At 40.9% G+C, this 25,696-nt stretch overlaps 1 protein-coding gene across 6 annotated transcripts in view; it reads right to left on the minus strand.

Annotated features, from left to right (window-relative positions):
* LOC136864441 (sarcolemmal membrane-associated protein) overlaps window positions 1-25,696 on the minus strand; it is a 700,905-nt gene that overhangs the window by 458,443 nt on the left and 216,766 nt on the right. For all 6 annotated transcript variants that reach the window (XR_010859312.2, XM_067141439.2, XM_067141440.2 and 3 more), the window contains one exon: window positions 8,524-8,652. Coding sequence is in view for 5 of the 6 variants with exons in the window: in XM_067141439.2 (XP_066997540.1) it covers window positions 8,524-8,652 (129 nt within the window). In the remaining variant the exon portion in view is untranslated. The remainder of the gene's footprint in view (window positions 1-8,523; window positions 8,653-25,696) is intronic.

The following is a 25,696-nucleotide window of genomic DNA, read 5'->3' on the forward strand; positions in this document are numbered from 1 at the left end:
AAATCATATTGTGACAAGAAAATCATAACCTCATAGTTTAATGTTATAATTATTCCTAAAACATTGTCTTTGTCTGGTATACATATGTTTTAGTTATCACATGATTTGTTCAATTTTTATTTTGCTGAAGATGGCCATTAAGTGCCTGAAACTAGTTCCAAGACTTATGTAATATCATTTACTTCATATATTGTATTGAAAATATGGACCCTCTTGTCAATTTATTCTTATATGTGCACTTCAATACGGAACAAAAAATGAAATTTATACTTTACAATTATATCATCAAATGCCCATTCAAGTAATAATTTACCATGCTGATAGGTGTACATGATTAATGATGCTTTCTAATGGATAAGTTAAGATTGAATTAGATGTAGTCTTCCCATGACATATTCATACTTGACATTTGTAAAATTTGAATCATATTTGAAGTATTTTTGGATTGAATCAGATAGATGATTTGTAGTGTGAACTTACTTACAAGTTGTAGTCATAGAATTTTTTTGCACTTTTTATAGTTACTGTAGTATGGTGCATAGTTTTGTTTTTTCTTGTCTTTATTTTCAGGTCATTGCTGTATTATGATATGTTGTTATATGTATTTGCCGATTTTTCGTCACTCCATGGTAGGAAACAACACTGATATGTTTATTTGCGTTAATAGAATAGTGGTCAATTAAGTAGAAGTCCACCGGGCGAGTTGGCCGTGCGCGTAGAGGCGCGCGGCTGTGAGCTTGCATCCGGGAGATAGTAGGTTCGAATCCCACTATCGGCAGCCCTGAAGATGGTTTTCCGTGGTTTCCCATTTTCACACCAGGCAAATGCTGGGGCTGTACCTTAATTAAGGCCACGGCCGCTTCCTTCCAACTCCTAGGCCTTTCCTATCCCATCGTCGCCATAAGACCTATCTGTGTCAGTGCGACGTAAAGCCGCTAGCAAAAAAAAAAAAAAGTAGAAGTCCGATATAGCGAGTACGGCATATAACGAGAACTCAGCTATAGCGACGATTGTTTTCTGTCCCTTCAAAATTCCTATATTAAACTGTGTATTGTCCTTCGGTTACTGCGAGAGCCCTATCACTGACGCATCCGTTATTACAAGCGATTAAGCGCGCACGATTTTTTCCGTTACCTATATTTATGCATCCCAGCGATGATATTGCATGCGATCGATTACATTTGGCATCGTTTCCTCGCTATGTGCACTAGCAGGTTCTCTCGTCGACATTCGAAGGCGATGTCGGAGTCGATTAGTAATACCCGTCGAATGCTGTTCTATAAAGAAAATCTGAAATAAAAGAGAACAGATTTTCATAATAAATGCGTAAATAACGTGGCCAATAGCAGTTGTTAACTCGTTAAAAATAATGACTGAAGTAAACAATATCTTGATTTGAATGTTATATACGGAAATTAAGTAAGAATGTGGTACACCTCAAGATATGGCAGAGTACATCACTGATTTCAGAGGATATTTCAAATCTTCTCGCGTCTAGTTAAATTTCGGAAAGGCTATTTATATGTAAATTTTTCGCGAGTAGGTTATCATTTCTCTACATGCGTTTCAAATATGTTTTCATGATACATAAACGGTTACGTTAGGTGACGCCGTTTGAAGAAGAAAACTGAAGTGTTTGCCACAGAAACCTCTGGTGTGATACTGTATATCTCCGAATCCAAGACCTTTTCTCAGAATCTCATGAGAAAACTCAAGGGTTGTCCTGCATTTGCGGCGTAACAGTAAATTAATGGATACCACTAGCAACTACCGCGGTAACCACGCTGCTTCTTTACACACGCGCACAAAACTCATTGTCAATATACGACCGGCCCTTTACTACGTCGCTATCCGCGACAACCGGTTGTACAGTGCTTGTGTGTAACGTCACTGGATCTCAGGAAATAGTGAAGAGAGTATGGCGTTCTATTTGCTTCTACAAAAACATTTCTCAAATCTGCAGAATGGCATCAAAACATGCGAGCCTTCGAATTCTTAGAAAGGCCATGGTTACTCAATGGCAGAGTTATAACGCATCTATTGCACTTGACGCTTAGTAAAATTAAGTTTTATAGATAGCAGGAATATTTTCGTGATGGATAGTAGTATTGTAAAGATACGTGGAAAAGGTATTGCCGGCAAATTTTCAACGGGTTCTAGTCGATATTATGATGCCAATTTTACTGTAAGTTAATGGTTATTAAACACTCGTAAATGTAGAATAATTGTGCAGCCGCAAGAAAATACGGCATAAGCTTAACTAAAGCCAATATCTGGCGTTAGCGTGAAGACAAAGAGCTAAAAAAATGCGTACTGTACAAAAAATGCATTCAGTGGTCCGCAACAAGGACGCTTTAAAGAAGTCGAAGATGAAATTGTGAGGTATGTGCACGAAAAACGCAAGGGCGGAATGGCCATACCGTGGCGCAATAAACTCGTTCGTTGACTTTCAACGTCCGCGATTAGGCCTATACATCGCTAGCCACTGAATTTGGCCGAATCCGGCAAGCGAGACGTGCATGTAGCGGTATCCGGTTATATCTGACGCTGAGTAAAAGAAACCGTTTTAAAGACAGCAAGAATAATTTCCTGATGGATCGTCGTTTTGTAGAGACACATGGAATAGGTATTAATGGTCCTTAAACCAGCGGAAATAAAGAATAATTGTGCAGCCGGCAAAAAAAAAAAAAACACGGCATGTCAAAATTTAATGTTCGCCGTCTAAAAATGCGTAGGCCTACCCTACAACAAAGGCATTCATATGATTTTACAAAGTAATTTTTGAGCCTGATTTAAATTTTTTCAAGGAAAAAGTGGGGTTCATCTTGGATTCGGAGAAATAGGGTACTATATTTTTTCAGAATGAAATTAAACATACACTTTCACGTAGTATCGGATTTCGAAAAATAACAAACAAGTCGGTGTGGATATCATCTGCGGAAACGCAAGTTTTGAACAAACTTATTGCCGTTTCATACCGATTTTAATGTATATGGGGGTTTTCCGGACTTTTATACAAAAAACGGATATAACGACAGTCCACTATAGCGAGTAAATTTTTCGCCGTTATGAATTCTCGCTATAACGGATTTCTACTATATATCTGAAAAATAATTTCCTTCATATCAAGTTACATTCACAATTTATTTTACGTATTTATATTTTATGCAATGTGTTTTCTAATGAGGAGGAATTTCACTCTTTCTTATTCTGTAAAGAAAAATAAGGGATAACTTTAAGGGAAAATAACATAACAGAAACAAAATGCTAGCTGAGAAATATTGAATTACAGGAGTTAATATACATACATGCATCTTCATTACAGACTGCTATTTATTTATTTATTTATTTATTTATTTATTTATTTTGTCTTTATTAAGTGGCAAAGTTAGGTCTCTCGACCCTCTCTTACACTTAACCACATACATTTTTTATGTACAGTATTAATCTAAAATATCATTGTAATCAATTTCTGTTATTGAGATAGACGAGTCAGATAAAGAATAACAATAATACAATTAAGATTACTACTGATGAAAAATTATAGGATAAATAGCGAGTGGATAATAACAAAAAAGTTTCAATTTATAACCTAAAGAATATATCTACAACTAGTTCTGTGCCACTAAAAGCCACCATAGTCTTCTATTTGTAACTAGTTCTGTGACCTCGTTTAGTTCCATAACTCTTATCTGTAAATCATTAGAAACTGAGTCTAGCCATCATAGTCTTGATCACCCTCTACTTCTCCTACCCTCCATGAGTGAGTCCATTATTCTCCTAGGTAATCTATCTTCCTCTATTCCTGATGAACAATCCTACACCAAACTCTGCTCCTCCCTTTTTAATGCCCATCAAGAACACTCTATAATCTCCTATCTCTTCCTCACTATCTCCCCTTATCAGGATATCATTAACTCCAAACACAGCCAGGCGGATCCTTTTTGTTGACTCACCAAGTTCTTTCTTTCTTTCTTTCTTTCATAAGCCCCATTAATTGAGAGCTCCTCACTGAACTCCATTTTGTTCGCCACCGGGCGAGTTGGCCGTGCGTTTAGGGGCGCACAGCTGCTAGCTTACATCCGGGAGATAGTGGGTTCGAACCCCACTGTCGGCAGCCCTGAAAAAGGTTTTCCATGGTTTCCCATTTTCACACCAGGCAAATGCTTGGACGGTGCCTTAATTAAGGCCACAGCCGCTTCCTTTCCATTCCTAGGCCTTTCCTCTCCCATCGTCGCCATAAGACGTATCTGTGTTGGTGCGGCGTAGAGCCAAAAAAAAAAAAAAGGAATATCTCGCCTGTCATATGGAAGTTGGACTCTGTTACTCCCATAGGTCTGAGGCTTGCTTAGAATGTATTGAGCATGCTCAGTGGAAATTCTGTGAAGCAGGATGCTACCCTACTTACACAGCGTCCCAGTGAGGATATCTTTTCTAACAGGTTAGGGACCATGGTGGATTGTATAGTCCTAGCCATCTGGGCACACGGAGGGCCATGACTCAGAATGTGACTGAGATGCCTACTCCTATTCCATAGCAACTGGTATCCTGACTCTCAGGACCATTCACCAGGGCACTCAGCAGTTGCCCATGGTTCATGATCAAATCAAATCAAATCAAATACTGATCTGCATTTAGGGCAGTCGCCCAGGTGGCAGATTCCCTATCTGTTGTTTTCCTAGCCTTTTCCTAAATGATTTCAAAGAAATTGGAAATTTATTGAACGTCTCCCTTGGTAAGTTATTCCAATCACTAACTCCCCTTCCTATAAATGAATATTTGCCACAATTTGTCCTCTTGAATTCCAACTTTATCTTCATATTGTGATCTTTCCTACTTTTATAAACGTCACTCAAACTTATTCGTCTACTAATGTCATTCCACGCCACCTCTCCGCTGACAGCTCGGAACATACCACTTAGTCGAGCAGCTCTTCTTCTTTCTCTCAATTCCTCCCAACCCAAACTTTGCAACAGTTTTGTAACGCTAATCTTTTGTCAGAAATCACCCAGAACAAATCGGGTTGCTTTTCTTTGGATTTTTTCCAGTTCTTGAATCAGGTAATCCTGGTGAGGGTCCCATACGCTGGAACCATACTCTAGTTGGGGTCTTACCAGAGACTTATATGCCCTCTCCTTTACATCCTTACTACAACCTCTAAACACCCTCATAACCATGTGCAGAGATCTGTACCCTTTATTTACAATCCCATTTATGTGATTATTCCAATGAAGATCTTTCCTTATATTAACACCTACATACTTACAATGATCCCCAAAAGAAACTTTCACCCCATCAACGCAGTAATTTAAAATGAGAGGACTTTTCCTATTTGTGAAACTCACAACCTGACTTTTAACCCCGTTTATCAACATACCATTGCCTGCTGTCCATTTCACAACATTTTCGAGGTCACGTTGCAGTTGCTCACAATCTTGTAACTTATTTATTACTCTATAGAGAATAACATCATCCGCAAAAAGCCTTACCTCCGATTCCACTCCTTTACTCATATCATTTATATATATGAGGAAACATAAAGGTCCGATAATACTGCCTTGAGGAATTCCCCTCTTAATTATTACAGGGTCAGATAAAGCTTCACCTACTCTAATTCTCTGAGATCTATTTTCTATAAATATAGCAACCCATTCAGTCACTCTTTTGTCTAGTCCAATTGCACTCATTTTTGCCAGTAATCCCCCACGATCTACCCTATCAAATGCTTTAGACAGGTCAATCGCAATACAGTCCATTTGACCTCCAGAATCCAAGATATCTGCAATATCTTGCTGGAATCCTACAAGTTGAGCATCAGTGGAATAACCTTTCCTAAAACCAAACTGCCTTCTATCGAACCAGTCATTAATTTCACAAACGTGTCTAATATAATCAGAAAGAATGCCTTCCCAAAGCTTACATACAACGCATGTCAAACTTACTGGCCTGTAATTTTCAGCTTTATGTCTATCACCCTTTCCTTTATACACAGGGCTTACTATAGCAACTCTCCATTCATCTGGTATAGCTCCTCTGACCAAACAATAATCAAATAAGTACTTAAGATATGGTACTATATCCCAACCCATTGTCTTTAGTATATCCGCAGAAATCAGATAAATTCCAGTCGCTTTTCTAGTTTTCAACTTTTGTATCTTATTGTAAATGTCATTGTTATCATATGTAAATTTTAATACTTCTTTGGCCTTAGTCTCCTCCTCTATCTGGACATTATCCGACGTGACTACACCAACCCACACCACGAACCATTAAAATAAATTTAACAGTGCTTGTTCCGAAATTAGCTGATGGATGTTTTCAAGATGTAAAACTATATTTTGGAATTAAGATGTGAAGAAACATAATGTGATAAATTTAATCGATTGTTCTAAATATTACATGAAAGGAACTTCCATATTTCTAATCATAGGCAATATCAATAACAATTATTCTTTGGCAAATACAAATGATGTAAGCCCTAAATTTGTATGTAATTAATATACTGAGAATATCTATTTAAATAGTTAATTACTGACATTATTTCAGCATGGTGCAATATTAGTTTAGCAATTAAGCATATCATTTTCTTTAAAAATCATATTCATATATATTCTTTCCAAGTATTTCTCAGATAAAATCTGAGTACCTGTACCATATTTTCTTGAAACCTATACCCTGAGAGTAAGACATAGACTAAATGGACCGGGCGAGTTAGCCGTGCGGTTAGGGGCACGCGGCTGTGAGCTTGCATCCAGGAGATAGTGGGTTCGAATCCCACTGTCGGCAGCCCTGAAGATGGTTTTCCGTGATTTCCCATTTCCACACCAGGCAAATGCTGGGGCTGTACCTTAATTAACGCCACGGCTGCTTCCTTCCAACTCCTAGGCCTTTCCTAACCAATCATCGCAGTAAGACCTATCTGTGTCGGTGCGACATAAAGCCATTAGCAAAAAAAAAATCTAGAAAGCTCACAATGAGGAGTGAAGAGAGAGGTAAACATTTTATTCTTGCAGAGCTTCAGCCGAGATCCGTATACAATTAGAAGAGAGCTCATTTCAGTTCACGCAAATGGGTACAACCTAGAAGCACATCTTCCTCTTCCACCTCATCTCATATGAATTCCTATCACTCGTAATGTCTGCCACATTTTCATCATCAGTGACTTCTTTTTTGCACTAACATGTCACAGTCCATGTTGACATAATAAGATTCATACTGGTTCGCACAACCAACTTTACACACAAACACTTCCAAGTTCTTTTCTCTTTCTAAGTCATCCAACACTTCACTTTCTGTGATGATGGCTTCTGCATAAACCACTCCCACTTTTCTAAAACAGTTTGCAATTATTTCTTCTTTCAGTGATCTCCACACAGCACTGAACATCTGCACTGCTTTCAAAATGTTGACAATGTCTCTTTTCAAGGCAACATTACACAGCATACATCAGACCATGCAAGCTTAGTAATGCAGCTTCACAGCATGAATTAACCACTTACTCATCGGCTGCAGAATCGAGGCCGTACTTGGTGGCAAGAATAGAAGTTTCACATGCTATTGTCCATGATGAGAAGAATTCTCTCCTTTTTCGGCCTTCATCCGATATTTCAGGCACAACAACCACTCTTTGAATATCAAGGATATTATCCGTGCCTTGGTGTTGTGCCTACATTCACAGGGCTGATGTTCCACCCCCCTTGAAGCCACTTGACTTCCCAAATTTTCCAATTATGAGAGGCTTCAGTTTGGCCATCTCCAAGAATTTTGTGCACAAAAGAGCAGTTATCCGTTCTTTTGAAGTTATGCCTCCAAAACACTTACCTCCCTTGAATTCAAGTGTTTTGTTCACCATTAATTTGTAGAATAATGCAGTTTCATCTGCATTATGAACGTAGCCCAGCAAATATTCTTTCAAGGCAGTTGATAAGTCTCCAACCGCCATGAAGGCAAAACTTCCTTTGGGGAATCGTTAGCTTCACCATTCATAATCTTGTGAAAATGGCCATGTTCCCTGAACATATGAAGCCAACCTGTACTCCTCCTGAATTCCGGAAACACAAGCAAATGTACGAAGGATCGCACATGCTCACATAACAGTGAGCCACTGATAGGAATGTTTCTGACCTGAATTTCAAAAAAATCCAGCAAGTATAAATGGCTTTGGCCACTTCACAGTCTGCTGTCCTCATTTTCCTTCACTGTGGGCCAAGAGGACATCGGCTTCTGTTCTATATTTTTTTTCTGCTAATGGTTTATCGTTGAATGCATTTCCTGCTTGGCCAATCCTGGACTTTTTTCCTCAGTACAGTCAAGAGTACAGTTTGCTGTTTATTATTATTATGGAAATTAGCAATAGAGACTAAAATGAAATCCAAAATCACAGTAGATTGTAACTAATTGTACTTAAATTCCTGTATACTGAGAAATACAACAGTAAGGGGAAAGTAACACTGACATTGTATGAATAGATGGATAAAAGATCAAACATTAAACAAAACTGTAAATTTCCAGAAATGTAGTTACCTGAAATGGATGAGAATTTGGCCTGCACATTAAGGCAGCCCGCGCAGCCATCTTTGGTGTTCCTATCACATCAGCACTGCCTGGATAGGAGACAACATTCTTCATCCAGCTCCCACTCACCACCACCATCTGTAAATAAATGTATCAACATATCTGAAAATACAGTGGAACTGAAGATTATCCATTCCTGGATTATTCGTTCAAATTACGAGGTCCTGTGAATATCTTAAGAGAAACACGTTTTAAAAATCCTGCATTATCTGTTCGTTGAAGAAACAATTTCCCGCATCAACGGTCCAGAAATTTCAGTCCCATCGGCTCTAAATACTCTTGATCAAGCGTTTTTCACAACAAGTAGAATCAAATATAATACATTCAAAAACTATTGAAAATCTATACTTGCACTCAAAATCATATTCTCAAGTACAACATAACCTTTAAAAGTCGAGTAGGGCTAATGGTAATTTATGTGGTACAAAATTTACAAAAACTTACTATACATACCGGTGACCAAATAACAAGAATGAAAAGGGGGCAACATCCCTTCATTGTGGTAATTAGACCAAGTACTGGAAAATAGATCAGTGGCGAACTTGTTTAAAGGATGATCTTTGCATTGCATTTGGCTGGTACTGTTTAGGGAAACCATGGAAGTCATAAAGCCGAGTGGCCGCAACAGTTGGAAGGAGACAGAGTGCATTTCGACAGCTCTACTTGAAGACGGAATGAGTTTTGTCAAATTATCATACTTGTAAAAAAAAAACCTATGTTCTGTCCACAGTTAGACATTTAATTTTGACAGACAAGCAGGTTTTCAGCACTTCCCTCAAATCGAGGAATCGAGTCTTGAGAGTTCGCAATTTTTTTTTTCTTTCCCATTTAGTTTACATCGCATCGGCTCAGATACACCCAGCATACACCCAGCGTCAGTGGGTAGGGTCTGACACATCCCACTCTGACGAGTCTAGTGTCAGACCTAAGACAAAACGCTGGTTAATAGAGCAAATGCCTGAAAAGCCTTACATCTGATATGTTTTAGACAGATATGGTGACGATAGGACAGGGAAGGAAAGGGCTAGGAGTGGAAAGGTAGTGACCATCGCCTCAATTAAGGTACAGCCCGGTGTGAAAATGGGGAAAACCATGGAAAACCATCTTCAGGCCTGCTGACAGTGGGGTTCAAACCCACTATCTGCTGAATTCCAGTTGATAACAATGTGACACAAACCACACAGCCACACACTCGGTGGAATATACTTGGAAGATTTCTTGTCACAGACTTCATTTAAAAAAAATACAATTTGTTTTACGTTACACTGACACAGATAGGTCTTATGGTGACGATGGGATGGGAAAGGCCTAGGAGTAGGAAGAAAGTGGCCGTGGCCTTAATTACGGTACAGCCTGAACATTTGCCTGGTGTGAGAATGGGAAACACGGAAAACCATCTTCAGGGCTGCCGACAGTGGGGTTCGAACCCACTATCTCCTGGATGCAAGCTCACAGCAGCGCGCCCCTAACCACATGGCCAACTCGCCTGGTGTTGCATGACTTGCGATATTCTTACCGCTGTGGTTGGTCATGGCTCATTTCTGAGTAAGTGGGACAGTCTTTGCAAAATGTAGTTTCTCTGCACTTTTATGCACTTTTACCTGTTACCTACGGTGAATCTTTCAAAATTGCTACAGTTTTCAATGATGTACTCTATCTTAATAATAATAATAATAATAATAATAATAATAATAATAATAATAATAATAATTATAATAATAATTGTACCGGAGGTACTCAATGACTTCTGAAAATAACTTCACCCCTGTAGCATGACAGTACCAAGTTCAAGGTTACACGCAGTCGTGATTGATGTTCAGGAAGTGGCCTGTGAGACCGGACCTCTGTATTTAAGTTATCACTGGATGTGAACTGTCTCGGCGATCAGTCATCATTCATCGCATGCAAGCGTCCCATGAAACCGTATCTTGCTGTTTTATTTATCAGTGAGTGTGAAATAAACAGTCTCAGTGAGAACACTTCATGAAGGAAGTTTATGGTATGAACAGTCCTGCAGGAACTAGTGTACTGCTATGCATACTTCAAGGACATTGCTTCTTCTTATTCTACTGATACTTCTGCTTCTTCATTGGGGCTCTAAATATTAGTTCCTAATTAACGTCAACCTCTAAGATCTTTTGCTACCATGTTTTTCCTTCATTCCCACCTCTGTGGATCCGTGGTAGAGTGTCGGCCTCCGGATCCCAAGATAGCGGGTTCAAACCCGGCAGAGGTAGTCGGATTTTTGAAGGGCGGAAAAAAGTCCATTCGACACTCCATGTCGTACGATGTCGGCATGTAAAAGATCTCTGGTGATACATTTGGTATTTACCCGACAAAATTAATTAAATCTCAGCCATAGACGCCCAAGAGAGATCCGGTTTACTCTAGGTCCGCTAGATGGCAGACAGAGAAAACCGGAACGTCGAAATTGACGAGCAGACAGCCAGATGGCGTCAAATCGAAATGTCTGCAAACGGTAGCTGAGGCCATACGATTATTATTATTACCTAGATGTACCTGCTCCCTTCACAAAGCTGCAGGTTGTTCTTATTGGGTCTTCTTGAATTTTTTCTCTCTCTTCACCTGGTAATCCTAGAGTGGAGAGTCTGATTCTAACCAGCACCTCACATTCAAAAAGTATGTGTTCAGCTGATTCCTCTGCTTCATTGCATTTCCTACATATGTTGTCTCTTATTACTCCAATTCTACGTAGGTAATTTTTCAGATGGCAGTGTCCTGTCGACAGTCCTACTACCCACTTTATACTTTCTCTGCTGAGTTTCAACAGTTCATTAGTATATTTCTTGTTTGGTCCTTTCATCAGTTCCTTTGCAAGCCTGCATCCTGGAGTATTTTTCCAGTTTTCCATTTGTTTCTTTTGTACTCATTTTCCTATGTAGTGTCGGACTTGTCCATAGGAAATCCTGCATACAGGTTCTGGGCCTACAAAATGTGTTTCCGCCCCTTTCTTGGCCAGCTTATTTGCCCTCTCATTTCCTTCTATACGTGCATGCCCTGGTACCCATATTATTTTGACAATGTTGTGCTTTGAGAGCTTCAGGAGAAGTGAGTGGCAATACCAGACAATTCTGGATATTATCCGGACTGCTTCTACTGCCTTAATGGCCGCTTGGCTGTCCGTAAAAATGAAAATGTTTTTATTCCTATAGTTAATTTTCTGATTTTCAAGACATGTTGTGATAACTATCATTTCAGCATGAAAGACTGTAGTGTGTCTGCCCAGGCTCATCTGGAATGATCTCAGGTCTACCCTAGTTGATCCCTCCTCCTGTGCCATCCACAGTCTTTGAGCCATCAGTCTACCACACTATATCTTCTTTTTCAGTATTCCATTTCTTGATATCCCAGTCTTCTCTTTTTAATATCTGAGTCTCAAACGGTTTTTCAAAGTTGTACTTTGGTATCATATGATCAGAAGGCATGTGTAGAACTTCCTCTGTTATTACTCTCTTAATTTTACAGTGTCCTAGATTGGGTCTTTGTGCATTCCAGCACTCGGATTGTGCCAATCTATATGAACTCATTCCAGCCTGTCCTTTTATGAAATTGCATAGTGATGGGAGGTCTAGTAAATTATTCAAGGCTTCTGTCGGCAAAGTTCTCATAGCCCCAGTTATGGCTATGCATGCCATTCTCTGTAGGCTATCCAATCTACTACTGACTTGTCCTTGGCTTACTACTTTCTGCCACCAGCTGATTGCAGCATAGGCCATCAATGGTCTAATGATCAGTGTGTACTGTATATCCACATTACCACTGATGGTCTTAAGCCCCAAGTCTTCCCAATGGCTCCTTTACATGCATACAGCAAGTTCTTGGCCCAGGTTTTGTTCCTTTCTATATGTGGATTCCAGGTTAGATTTTTATCTAACACTACACCTAGCTGCAGTGCCTGTATCTTGCCCAAAGAGCTTCAGTGATCTCTTTCCCTCTAATTTTCTCCTTCTTGTAAAAGGGACCAGAGTTATCTTGTTTGAATGGACTGATAGTTGTTCTTCCCAACACCAGTTCTCCACAAGGTTGAGTGTATCTTTGAACGAGGTCCTGGATAACGCTCATCACCTAACCTCGTACCAGTAGGTCATCTGCGTATCCTTGTGTATAGAAAACCTGTTCGTTGAGCATGATGATTTTGAATGATTTTGTTCACCACGAGGTTCCACAGCAGAGGAGAAAGGACACCTCTCTGAGCACAACCTCCGGTGGCCCTAACCGCGGGCGTTTCTTCAAATAGGGTTGCTTTTTTCTTCCTTCCGTCTAACATGCATTTAATCCATTTGACGACAGTTGTATTCACCTTGCTCTTTTCCAATGCTTTGATCATAGAGTCGTAGATTGTATTGCTGAAGTCTCCTTCTAAATCTAGAAATGCCGCCAGTGAATTTCTTTATATTCTAGGCTTTCCTCTAGTTTACAAACCAACTGGTGGAGTGCTATTTCAGTGGATCTACCAGTTCTATATGAAAACTGATTTTCATGTAACGTTGAGTTCAGTTGCACCGTTCTTCTGATATATTTATCCAGAATTTTCTCCACTGCCTTCAGCATGAATCAGGTTAAACATAATGGTCTGTATACTTTGGCTTGGGCATAGTTTACCCTTCCAAGCTTAGGTATGAATACTGCTTTAGCTTCAGACCATGATTTTCGCATGTACCCTAAAGCTAAACTAGCTCTGAAGAAGTCCATCAGGGCACTGACGAGTATCTCCCGTCCTTCCTGTAGGAGTATCGGACCGAGCTCGATAGCTGCAGTCGTGTAAGTGCGGCCGATATCCAGTATTCGGGAGATAGTGGGTTCGAACACCACTGTCGGCAGCCCTGAAGATGGTTTTCCGTGGTTTCCCATTTTCACACCAGGCAAATGCTGGAGCTGTACCTTAATTAAGGCCACGGCCATTTCCTTCCCAATCCTAGCCCTTTCCTGTCCCATCGTCACCATAAGACCTATCTGTGTCGTTATGACGTAAAAAAGCAGCTAGTAAAAAAAAAAAGGAGTATCGGAAGTAACTCATCTGGCCCTAGAGCCTTTAGCCTATATGGTGAAACGTGTGAATTGCCCATTTTACATGGTTGTTTAATTTAATTTCCGGGTTGAACCATGTTGTAGTTGTCTGTACATCACGTACAGTTTGCCGACGTTTTGAATACATTGCAGTATTCTTTGTCAAGGCGACTGAAATACCCCTACTCGATCCGAGGTAATCAGTCTCCCAGGCAGAAATTTACACTACTAGAGTGGCCCTGACCTTGGCCTTTTATATCCTAGCCTTTCTGGCTGACGTAAGCCCTGGCTATTTTGTGAGTGTTCTGGAAGGTATGTGTCATAGCCAGGTAGTGGGGGCTTGCCCGCGCTATTATGTAATGGGGTTTCGGCCCATGTGTTTATGTTGTGGTCTGTATGTCTTAAACTATGAATGATAGGCATCCAAGAATTACTGATTTTATATCCTTCTTCTAAATTTATGTTGTTCAGATGTTTCTTGATTTCGATAGCCTCGTGGATTTTCCTATCCAGATTCCAAGGGATAGCTCCAAGGATCTTGGTCTTGTCAAATGATATTCCGTGCCTTGTTTTGTAGGAATGCTTCGCTACCGCTGAAATATCTGTGTTTTGGTTCTTGGTGTGATGGATATGTTCTTTTATGTGATGTAGATGTTGATTCCCATAGGCGGGGGGAGATCAGGCGTTTTGTTTCACCAACATAACAAGCTCCGCAGCTACATTCAATGTGATGTACTCCAGGGGCCTGTAATTCTACCGTGTCTTTTACTGGTGGCAGATAACGGGCTAGCTTCCGGTGAGGTTTATAGATAGTTTTTAGATAGTGGGTTCGAACCCCACTGTCGGCAGCCCTGAAGATGGTTTTCCATGGTTTCCCATTTTCACACCAGGCAAATGCTGGGGCTGTACCTTAATTAAGGCCAAGGCCACTTCCTTCCCAATCCTAGCCCTTTCCTGTCCCATCGCCACCGTAAGACCTATCTGTGTCGGTATGTCGTATTTGTCCAGTATCTTGCCAATCCTGTCTGTAGTATTTTTAATGTATGGCAGTATCGCTGTTTTCGGGCGGGTCAGATATTCTTTCCCGTTGTTTTCTCCTACGGCGGCCTTTTCTTTGTTCTCTTCTGATTTTTTAGGGACTCGTCGGATGTTATTGAGAGAGTAGCCATTTTTCCTGTTCTTTCTCCTCCTCGAGGTGCTCTGCGTCAAATATCGCTATGGCCCTGTTCACCAGTGATGTTATGACAGCCTGCTTTTGTGATGGGTGATGATGAGACGAGGTGTGTAGGTAACTGTCTGTGTGAGTGGGTTTCCTGTATACTGTGTGACTCAAGAGTCCCATTGGAGTTGCGTTTTACTAGGACATCCAGGAACGGTATAGTTTTCCGTCTACTTCTATTTCCATGGTGAACTGAATATTTACGTGTATAAATTTGAGATGGTCGAGAAATAGCTGTAGGTTATTGCTCCCATGGGGCCAGATTACGAATGTGTCGTCCACAAAATGAAGAAAACATTTCGGTTTCAGGGTAGATGTGGCTAAGGCTTTCTGTTCAAAGTGTTCCATATACATGTTTGCTATTATTGGAGAGAGTGGCGACCCCATCGCAGCCTCTTCTGTCTGTTTGCAGAACTCCCCATTGAAATAGAAATAAGTGGTGTTGAGGCATTCTTTAGCTAGTGTTGACAGGTCTTCTGGAAGTTTATGGTCTAATAGCGGAAATACTTCTATTAGCGGCACCTTGGTGAAAAATGACGTGACGTCAAAACTTACTAATAAGTCCGTACTTACAATCGATTGGTCCTTAAGGAGCTGGATGAAATGTCGGGAGTCCTTCACGTAGGTTTCAATGTGTCCTGTATGTGGCTGAAGTAGTCCAGCTAGGTAACGGGCGATATCGTGCGTCGGAGATCCTATAGCGCTCACGATAGGTCGCAGAGGTATGCCTTCTTTATGGATTTTAGGAAGGCCATACAATTTAGGAGGTATCGGGTCCGGAGATATCAGCTTATTCTGTACTTCGGCTGGGATACTGGAATTTTTTACTAGTATGTGGAGTTTGTTCTTAATGCGGTTGGTAGGGTTTCTTATTTTTCTGTATGTAGAATCGGTGAGTAATTGTTCTATTTTCCGAGTGTAGTCGGTGCGTGTCATTATCACCGTAGCGTTGCCTTTATCTGCGGGTAGGATAATTGTTTCCGTATCTTGAAGTTGTGTTTTTAGGGCATGAATTTTTTCTTTGGTCAAATTGGATGGCGGCGGCTTTGCGGTTCTCAGTAGACATGATATATCCTGTCTGATCTCCTCTGCAGATTTGGTAGGAAGGTGTCAGATTGCAATTTCAACTTTGCTAATTATTTCTTCCAGCGGTATACTTTTCTGAGCTACTGCGTAGTTAAGTCCTTTTTTCAAAACCAAGGTAGTAGGTTCACTGAGTGGCTTGTGTGTGAGGTTAACTATTACATTCTTCTGCAGTGGAACAGGTGGTTTCGGTTTCTGTTTTCGTAGGAGGCGGTTGAATTTCTTGTTTTGCTTGGCAGTGGCTAGTTCCAGTGTTACGCTGGGATTGTGTGTTGCTAATGCTGTCTAACGTGGTCCAGTCATTGACAGACAAAGTGCTGGCAAGTTGCAGGTGGAGGTGAAATAATTTATTGTTGAGGTGGTCCAGAGTCTGTCCCGTGTCACTGATCCGTTCTCTGAGGAGTTTTATGCTGGTTTCGTGAAGAATACGGTCTGTCCGTCGGTTCTTGGTGTGATATTTCAGTCTCACACACGCTGGTATAATGCTGTTGTCCCTGCAGCGTTTTGGAAAGGCAAGTCGAGCCAGGTAGTTACTCATTTTCTTTCAAAGGTTGTCGAACTGCCTAGTAGCCAGGGCTTATGTCAGTCAGAAAGGCTAGGATATAAAGGGCCAAGGTCAGGGCCACTCTAGTAGTGTAAATTTCTCCCTGGGAGACTGATTACCTCGGATCGAATAGGGGTATTTCAGACGCCTTGACAAAGAATACTGCAATGTATTTGAAACATCGGCAAACTGTACGTGATGTACAGACAACTACAACACGTTTCAATCCGGAAATTAAATTAAATAATTCTTCACACTGTGGAAGCTTCACTTCTAAGTTACATGGTTGTGTTTTATTATTCTGTTGGCACAGTTCCAGTCTGCTCTTCGAGCTCCGGTCTCTGTTCCAACCGTTTCTTCTTCTGTCAACTCCTCTGCCTCAGGAAAGTGACACGCCATTAGCATCTCCAGCGTGTCCTTCCCCGCCTGAGCAAACGACCAATCTGGTTTCTCCAGTGTCCCCACCTGATTTATATGGGTTGCTTAAAGAACCTTCTAGAGCCATGCTATTTCAGTGTGTGATTCCAATTTCTCACAGAACAGTCTCCAAGATTTTCTTTTTGCTTTCCGTATCTCTAGGTAATACTCAGTGAGTTTCCTATGATATAAGTCCCACATACCATTTCTAGATGATATTCTATACAACATCCTAACCTCTTTTTTCATTTTGGCTAGTTTGTTGTTCCACCACCTTACTTTTTTGGTGTTTTTCTTTTTTTTATTTATTTATTTTATTTTATTTTTGCTAGGGGCTTTACGTCGCACCGACACAGATAGGTCTTATGGCGACGATGGGATGGGAAAGGCCTAGGAGTTGGAAGGAAGTGGCCGTGGCCTTAATTAAGGTACAGCCCCAGCATTTGCTATTTTTCTTTTCTTTGAGTGGACAGTTGTCATAGAATGAGTCTATAATGGCCTCTTCTACTAGTCCCACTGCCTCATCCAATTCTTTCTGTCCTCTCACGTTAGTTGGAAAATTTTTTTACAGGCTTCCCTAGAACTTTTCTGTATCTATCCTAGTTAGTTCTTTTCGGGTCTCTGTAAATCTCAATCCCACAGTCTCGCATCTATTGCAAATCGGATGCACTGGTGGTTTGCCAATGATGGTTCCTCCAGCACCTTCCAGTCTTCAATAACGTTTGCATTATGCGAAGTGCTTAGTGTAATGTCTAATACTTCCCTACAATTTTTATTTATAAATGTAGGCTTCTTTCCTAGGTTTAGTATCGTCAACTCAGTTCCAATAATAAACTCTAGTAAAGCCTCACCTCCTGCATTGCAGTTTGTGCTGCCCCATGCCGTGTGGAATGAATTTGCGTCTGCTCCAAGGACTAGGTGTTCACCTTTCCTCTTTGTGTTGCAAATTAGGTTCTCAACTTCTTCTGATGGGGGCAGATTAGTTGAGTCATATGGGAGGTATGCAGAGCCTATGGTTATTTCTCTGTGACCTTCCCAATTTCCACGCTTTGACTTGGCCAACACTAAGTCCTTTGAACAATGTTCCTGCAACAGAAGGCATTTTAGTTTTCTGCTCACAAGTAAACATGTTCTAGGCATATGGATGTAGTATCGTACATTAGCTTACCTCCAGATTCCGCCAGTCCTGCTACTCTGCCCTTAACTATCAATGGCTCTTGTATAAGAGCCCATCCATAGCCTCGGACTTGAACTTCCTGACAAAATTGGCCACAGCTGATTTTTTATGTTTTAGGTTGGCCTGCAGAACTTTCAGTACCATCCCTGCCAATGCTAGGTTGTGTTTTTCCCTTAATTACTTGAAATTTGATCTGCCCAAGTCCAAGCTTGGCCTTAAGGCCTCTCTTCTTGAGGTCTTCAAAATCTCTTTCATTAAGGGCCAAAACAATTGTCCTTCCTGTGTTATCAGTAGTTGTTGCATTCAACACTCTCCACTCTTTCGTCGGAAGTTTGGTGTCATGCTGATGTATCCTAACAAGCACATCATCAACCTTCATCTTGTCAAATGGAGGAGAAAACTTGGTGATGACCTTTGTAGTATTTGGCACCTTCTTGGCTTCTGCCACCTCCAAATTCTCCCCTTTCCAAGGGTTGCAATTGGCCACACTCTGTTACAGCCAGCTTTTAGTTTCTGGATTTGCACAGATCAGTACCACTGCTCCACTTTCCAGACTAGGAGATTTGAGGCGGCCTGGAAGGCATCTGTCCAAGAGCGGTTTCATTTGCGCAGAGCAGATGAAAGTTCCTTCACATCTTCCTCCTTCAGTTTCCCATCTGGAAAGGTTTTAGGTATTATTGCTACCTTAATTGAAGTTAGTCTTTCTGAAAAGGACATGACCGTCTCTTCTTTCTGTTTCTTGGCGGGCGGTTTTGTAGCCAAACTTGATGGCGTACTATCCCCCACCTTGGCCTTTTGGGCATTGTCGGAAGGATAGCCTCTCGCCAATCCCTTTTCCTTGGCTTCTTCTCCGTCCAAGTTCCAGCCACTATTTTGGCTTCCTTCCTCGCTCTCTTCCTTTCCTTGTAATATGCAATGTTGCGAGGTGGTCTGTCAATATGAAATCTGTTGATTTTCGATACAGAAATCTTCAGTTCTGTCTCTACGGATGTTCCTGGTTTGCTTGTGGTAGCAGTCTGCTCTACTGGAGCTTCTGTTGCCATTTCTTATTTTGAGTCAGTGAAAGCCTGTCCAATTGGGACTTCTGTCTCCATTTTTTCACCTCGGGCTTACTCCCGGATCTGCTCTACTGGAGCTTGCATGGCTTCCCTTGATGTCGAAGTTTTTGAAATTGGTTCTTTAAAAGCATCCGTATTTCAATCAGAGGGTTTTTGCCCCTTCTACAGTAGGGTCCTGAGCGTCATTCTCACCATCCGTGGTGAGGCAAACAGCCAGACAATGTCCTCCCGCAACTCAGGCTCTCCGTAGCAGAGACCACACCCCTCAGTCGCCCATCCAGCGGTCCGCCCCTGGCCCAAGCCTAGCCAGGTTTGTTCCCCCTTCAGTAGGCCTACTCACGTGGTCTCCACTTGGCATTATCATAACTGAATTCACAGCCATGACTTTCCCCCTAGGTTGGGATCGCCCCTTTCCCAACCCGCGGCTCGTCCAGGCTATGTAGAGCAAAGTGATGTGTAGGTTCCAGCACATCGCAGTGAGCCTTCATCTCAATCACCAGCCCCACTTCACCTGAACCACTGTATCCATGTGGAGGAACCATGGATGCCTCTCTAGCATGTGAGGACATGTGTTACTAGAGTTGTGCAGGAGTGGCTTGAAGAGGACTGTAGTGACGGAGACAGTTGTGAAGACAATATCGTTATTCATAGTGATCATAGTTCTGACATGGAAACTAGTGAAAATCATGAGGAAGTGGTAGTTAGTGCAGTGAACGATGAGATAGAAGAAAATAGTGCGAGTGAATCTTTCAACGACAGGTTTTTTTTTTTTTTTGTTTTTTTTTTTTTTTTGCTAGTGTCTTTACGTCGCACCGACACAGATAGGTCTTATGGCGACGATGGGATAGGAAAGGCCTAGGAGTTGGAAGGAAGCGGCCGTGGCCTTACTTAAGGTACAGCCCCAGCATTTGCCTGGTGTGAAAATGGGAAACCACGGAAAACCATCTTCAGGGTTGCCAATAGTGGGATTCGAACCTACTATCTCCCGGATGCAAGCTCACAGCCGCGCGCCTCTACGCGCACGGCCAACTCGCCCCGTTCAATGACAGTAATAATGACGCAGTCCAACCTCATTATTACAGAGAGAATCGATATAAATTGTCATCAAAACCCTGCGTCCCTAAGCATTCTCAAACATTGAAACACAATATTTTGATACTCCTAGCATTACGATGTGCAGCTCAATTTGGTAATGAAGCTGATCCTGTATTTGTATGGAATCTTCTCATAATGGATGATATTCTCGGTATCATTCTTCGATGGACAAATGTAAAACTCACCAGAGAGAGAAGCAGGTCCAAATGATAGACAGACTTGAGAAATGTAGATATGACGGATACGAAAATCTTCATAGGTTTGTTATTTTAATCTGCAGCTTTCAAATCCAATCATGAAAGCACAAAATCTATTTTTGGGAAAGATGGTACTGGGGGGGATATATTCTGCTGCGTGCTGAGTAAAAACAGATTTGAAACTCTTCTCTCAAACCTTAGATTTGACAACCCTCACGATAGAAGTGAATGCAAAGAGATCGATCCTACAGCAGCAATTTGCAATTCCCGAGGTATTTGACGCATTTGTCAGGAACTGTCAGAGTGCGTTCAGTGTTGGACCCTCTGCGTGTATTGATGAAATGCTGGTTAGCTTCAGGGGGAGGTGTAGATTCAATATGTATATGACCAGTAAGCCGTGCATGTATGGACTAAAACTAATGTGCCTTACTGGCACTAGGAACAATTATATCTACAATGGGTACATCTACAGCGGTACGAATTCGGACGGGTTAACACTTAGTGTAGAAGAACGTCGTCTTTCAAAACCTACTCAAGCAGTACTTCGACTCAGTGTTCCCTATACGGATCTAACAGAAATATTACTGCCGACAACTGGTTTAGTTCAACAGAGGTCGTGAAGTGTCTGAAAAACAAGAAACTTACATATGTAGGAACTCTCAAAAAGAATAAACGGAAGATTCCATCGGCATTTTTGCCATCAAAGACGCGAAGTATCATATCAATTTGGATTTACCAGAGACATTACTTTGGTATCAGAAGTCCCAATGAATGGGCAAGCTGTGATTCTTGTATCTTCTATGCACCACGACAGTGCAATTAATTCTGAGACTAATAACTCTGAAATTACAATGTACTATAACTGCAACAAAGGAGGCGTAGATGCCTTGGATGAAAAGTGTGTGGTTTATTGCACTAGACGGCATACATGGCGGTGGCCCATTGCCATTTTCTACAGGGTCCTGGACATCAGTGTTGCCAATGCCTTTGTCATGTACAATGCCTTCAAGGAAAATCCTGTGAGAACTAGGTTCGAATTCATGTTGGATCTCACCTCTTCTCTTGTGAAACCACAGATGGAAAGAAGAATGAACGATTTCCATCTCACGTTCGAGCTGAGAGGAACCACAACCCTCAAATGAAAAGTTGCAAAAAAAAAAAAAAAAGAAAGAAAACGTATTACCTGTGTGACCCAAAGAAGAAAAGGAAAACCTTATACTTGTGCCACAGGTGCAAAAACCAATCTGTTTGGAGTGCGCTAGTAAAGTATGTACTCGCTGCATTCAGCATGAGTAGAGATGATGAGGACTAAGTTTCTGCTTTGCAGATTTTTTCCATGTTAATAATTTTCATTAATTTCCATCATTTCTGGTTAGTCATGACTGTGTTCTAAGAGACTGCAGTAGAATTTGCATGTTACTTAGTGATATATCGTATTGTTCCTTAGTTCCTTTATTGTTGTCATATTTTTCTGTGTTGCTACCTTTCATCATAATTAAAAAGATTTGTCATCAAGTGGTAGATTATTTCTTTACTATCTGCATATTTCCCCATCAGGAAAGGTCACTACTGAAAACTGGAAATGTTTCTAGACAATGTTAGAATTTATACATGTATTAAAATGTAAAACACTTTCGGCGATCTCACTGACCGGACCTCGTGGTTAGTGTTACAAATCAAGACCTCGGTTCTTGCGGGTTAAGTATTTTCAAGTATATTTCAAGGAATGCAAGTGTTCCCCTCTAACATTTTTATTTCCGGCCAATAACTTTAACCTTTTCTTTTTTACTAAGGCCACGTAGAATGGGCACTGATTGCCTCTGTTAACTATTCTTATTCTATTTCCTATTCAATGCAATGTAGACTGTCGAGCGAGTAAGACAGTGGAAACTGGTTGTTGTTTACCTACATTATGTAACAAGTTTTATTTTACACAAGAAACATGAATATTATCTGTTATTTACGCAGATTATTGATTACCATTTTCTTCCAATGCTAGCATGTATCTACCGACAACAGACATTCACTAATCATATCCAAAGGCAACCCAAATGCACTGGGATTTAAACCAACTACCCTGAGCGCCAGAACCCTGCATTAGCTCAGACCAAGCGGTGTTTCTGGAAAACTGCCGCAGTGTCAGCGTGCAGCAGCACTAAACACACCCAGCCTGAGTAGTTCCGATAAAGGCAGGTACTAGCACTGCAGTCTCGAGTTGGTTGTTGATCAGAGTCAGTCCTGGTCAGGTATTACTTGCAGACAGACTTGCTTTGCACTGCCATCGCTCGTGTCTACAGAACTCCTTGAAGTGTCACAATATATGTAATGACAGCACTGGCTGAATGTACAACTGTCACAAAAATATACTTCTACTACATGTGCAGTAAGGACTTGATTGTAAATATTGCTAGACTACATTACATTAACAGGACCTATTCAGTACTTTAAACTTATGCCTATTCACTGTCTTAGTGCTGTCTCTCATGCTGAACATAAGGCCATCTACTCAATCAGTATGAAGGCATGTGCCACACTGGACAAGTCTGGAAGTATGTGTTCTTGAATATTCCAAAATGTCACGAGATAGGAACCATCGTATACCATTTTCAGTTAAACATTGACTTCGTACACTGTGTGACTCATCTTGCCACTTGTCACAACTATCTACACCTTACAAACATGTCTTTTTAGCTGCAGGTTCTCCTCCAGAACGTATAATTTCTAAAGGTCCATACATAGAAAAGAGGTCACCTATAAGATGGTGTCTGTACTACTGATCATCTTCATTCCTCTGAATGAAGGAGGGAGGAATGTTGAAAGTTTTCGCTTCTCAATCATGTAAATATTAAAGAAAAATAAAATACAAGTGGCAATTTTGGAAATCACTTCAGAGTTTTCTGCTTTGAGTGCTATGGAGTTCATGTGTTTTTACAATTATTGAGCTTCCATGAGATGTGCAAATGGTGCTGTGGGTTGTTTCTCTGTCTGGAGTATATCTGTAACTGGACAGCAACCCACGACTCTTCAGGGACTCCAGTGCACATAATTCAACTTAAGTCTTTTCCATCCACTTTCTTGCATTGTCCATAGGGGCAGTCTATCTACATAAGAAATAAATGCATCTCTCCAAACCCTGAACATAAAAACTAGAAAATTAATGTGTTGTATATTACAACAAACAGAGCAAGCATACAATAAAGACAAACAGTTATAAATACAAACAGCTATAAAAACAAACAGCATTCTCCGAGAGGAACTTCTGCATCCACAAAGATGCTTGACCAAATGCTAGACACTATTCGGACGAATGTATGAATAAATTTCCATATACCTTTTGCAACAAACGTAGCCAGTATCCCTGTAATCCAGTATCCCTGTGACACACAAGTTCCATGTACAACCATACTTGGTGCTTTATCCTTTTGCTGGTATTTGCAGTCTGAATAAGAGTACTACTCTTCAATTTCTCAGTCACAGTCTGCTTGTCCTCTCTTTTCTCCCTAGACATTATAAATATGTGAAGGTGAAAAGTTAAAAATGAATTTTGGATGTGTTCCTTCCACGATGGATATTACTCCACAGATGGTATGGATAGTACTGCCACTACTGTCCCAATAAGATATAAATCTGGCTGGCCTAGCAAATTGTGTGGAGACACTGCTCATTTCTGGGTGACCCCGCACTGTCATGGCTCGCTCAGCAACAAGGACAGCATAGCTCATGCCCTTGAGATACTAGCTATCCTTGGGACAACTGCGAGAGAGAGAGAAACAAGGAGAGTCATCCGTTTTGACTGCTAGCTTATAAGCGTACCCGAGGTGGCACAGACAGCAAGACCCATAGAAGGGCCCTGTTGAGCACAGAAGATGAGCATTTAACCAACTGCTTAATGCACCCAGTCAATGTAAACAGATATCTCAACCTACATTGTGTCCATATACTGAAGTAACTTGTGTGTCCAAAATGTAATGACTGCAATTATTAATACATACATACATACATACATACATACATACATACTGTCCCTGTCAAATTTTGCCTACAATGAACATTTTGTAGTGCAGTCAACTAACAGGCTATTATTTATTTTGTACGGGCGAGACATTTCCAGCCCGGGTTACAGAGGCATGTTCACAGGTTGGGAACCGGTTTTAGCCAGCCAGGAGATAAGTATTGGTTTTCCAATCGAGCGATCAGCTGTGCCACGTGACCCAGTGAGGGCTCTCAAGGCCGCTGCAAGGTGAATATGCATGACAAGTGTCTTCAAATGAGAGCACTTTCCAGCATTATAATAACCTATCAGGAGGAAGACGGCAGCCAATTATAAGACAAAGTGGAGCCACACTTACCTCAGGAAGTTAATAAATACCTTAGTTTTGTGAAGAAATACTCTCTTGCTATCTTGCGCTCTTGTTCTCCTGCTTTCGTGCTGAATGACTGAATCGGCATTCTCAATTATTCTACAGAAAATTTTGAACACGAGCATTCTGTAGTTGGACTTGAAATGTCATCCTTTTACGTACAATAATCTACGATTCTGATGAACCTTCACAGGCCAAGTTAAGTGTCGTTCATCATCTAAACTCGGCGTATTTGTGTGTGAATATTTCCTAAAGACTTGTGTTAGTTTCAGCCAATACCACATAAGAAGAAGGAAGAGGATTACCACGTGGCTACTGCAGTACCTCAAGATGTTCCACAAATTGAAGAGGAACCCTACAGAATTCCTGCATTGAACTTTGCTGCTGCCATGGTGTTCTACGTGAAGGCGAAATCTAACATGGGGAGATAATGACAGAAGCGGCCATCCAACACCATGTGATCCAGAAATTCCAGATCACCAGCAGATATCCAGTTCCATCATGAATTTAAGTACTTTTTTTTTTTTTTTTTCCTCTGTTCATCTTTGTAGAAGTAATGCTTGCTTATTCATTAGCGTTGATATTTCTTCTACATTTGCAGTAGTAATTGATATTTTCATTCTTCTTTCACTGGGAGATGGTAGTGATGTCAGGTTGAGTGTGAATGACTAGTAAAACCTGTTAGTGTAGCTAGGATATGTGTGTGTCTTCTGTGATTAATCTAAAGGTCCCATTTAATAGCCTAGCATTAATTATAAATCACTGTCCTAGACATTAACTACTAATTTGAATTTTGGAATATTTTCAATAAGGAAACAATGTGGGACATTTTTCTGTAATTTTCTTTGCATGCCGAATTTCTACGTAAATTCCTTCTTGTTGGATTTAACACGTGTTAGAGTCATCTGGCTTACTGTCAATCTTTGGTTCACGTAATATCTCG

Source organism: Anabrus simplex, chromosome 2 (genome assembly GCF_040414725.1).
Source record: "Anabrus simplex isolate iqAnaSimp1 chromosome 2, ASM4041472v1, whole genome shotgun sequence".
Classification (NCBI taxonomy): Eukaryota; Metazoa; Arthropoda; class Insecta; order Orthoptera; family Tettigoniidae; genus Anabrus; species Anabrus simplex.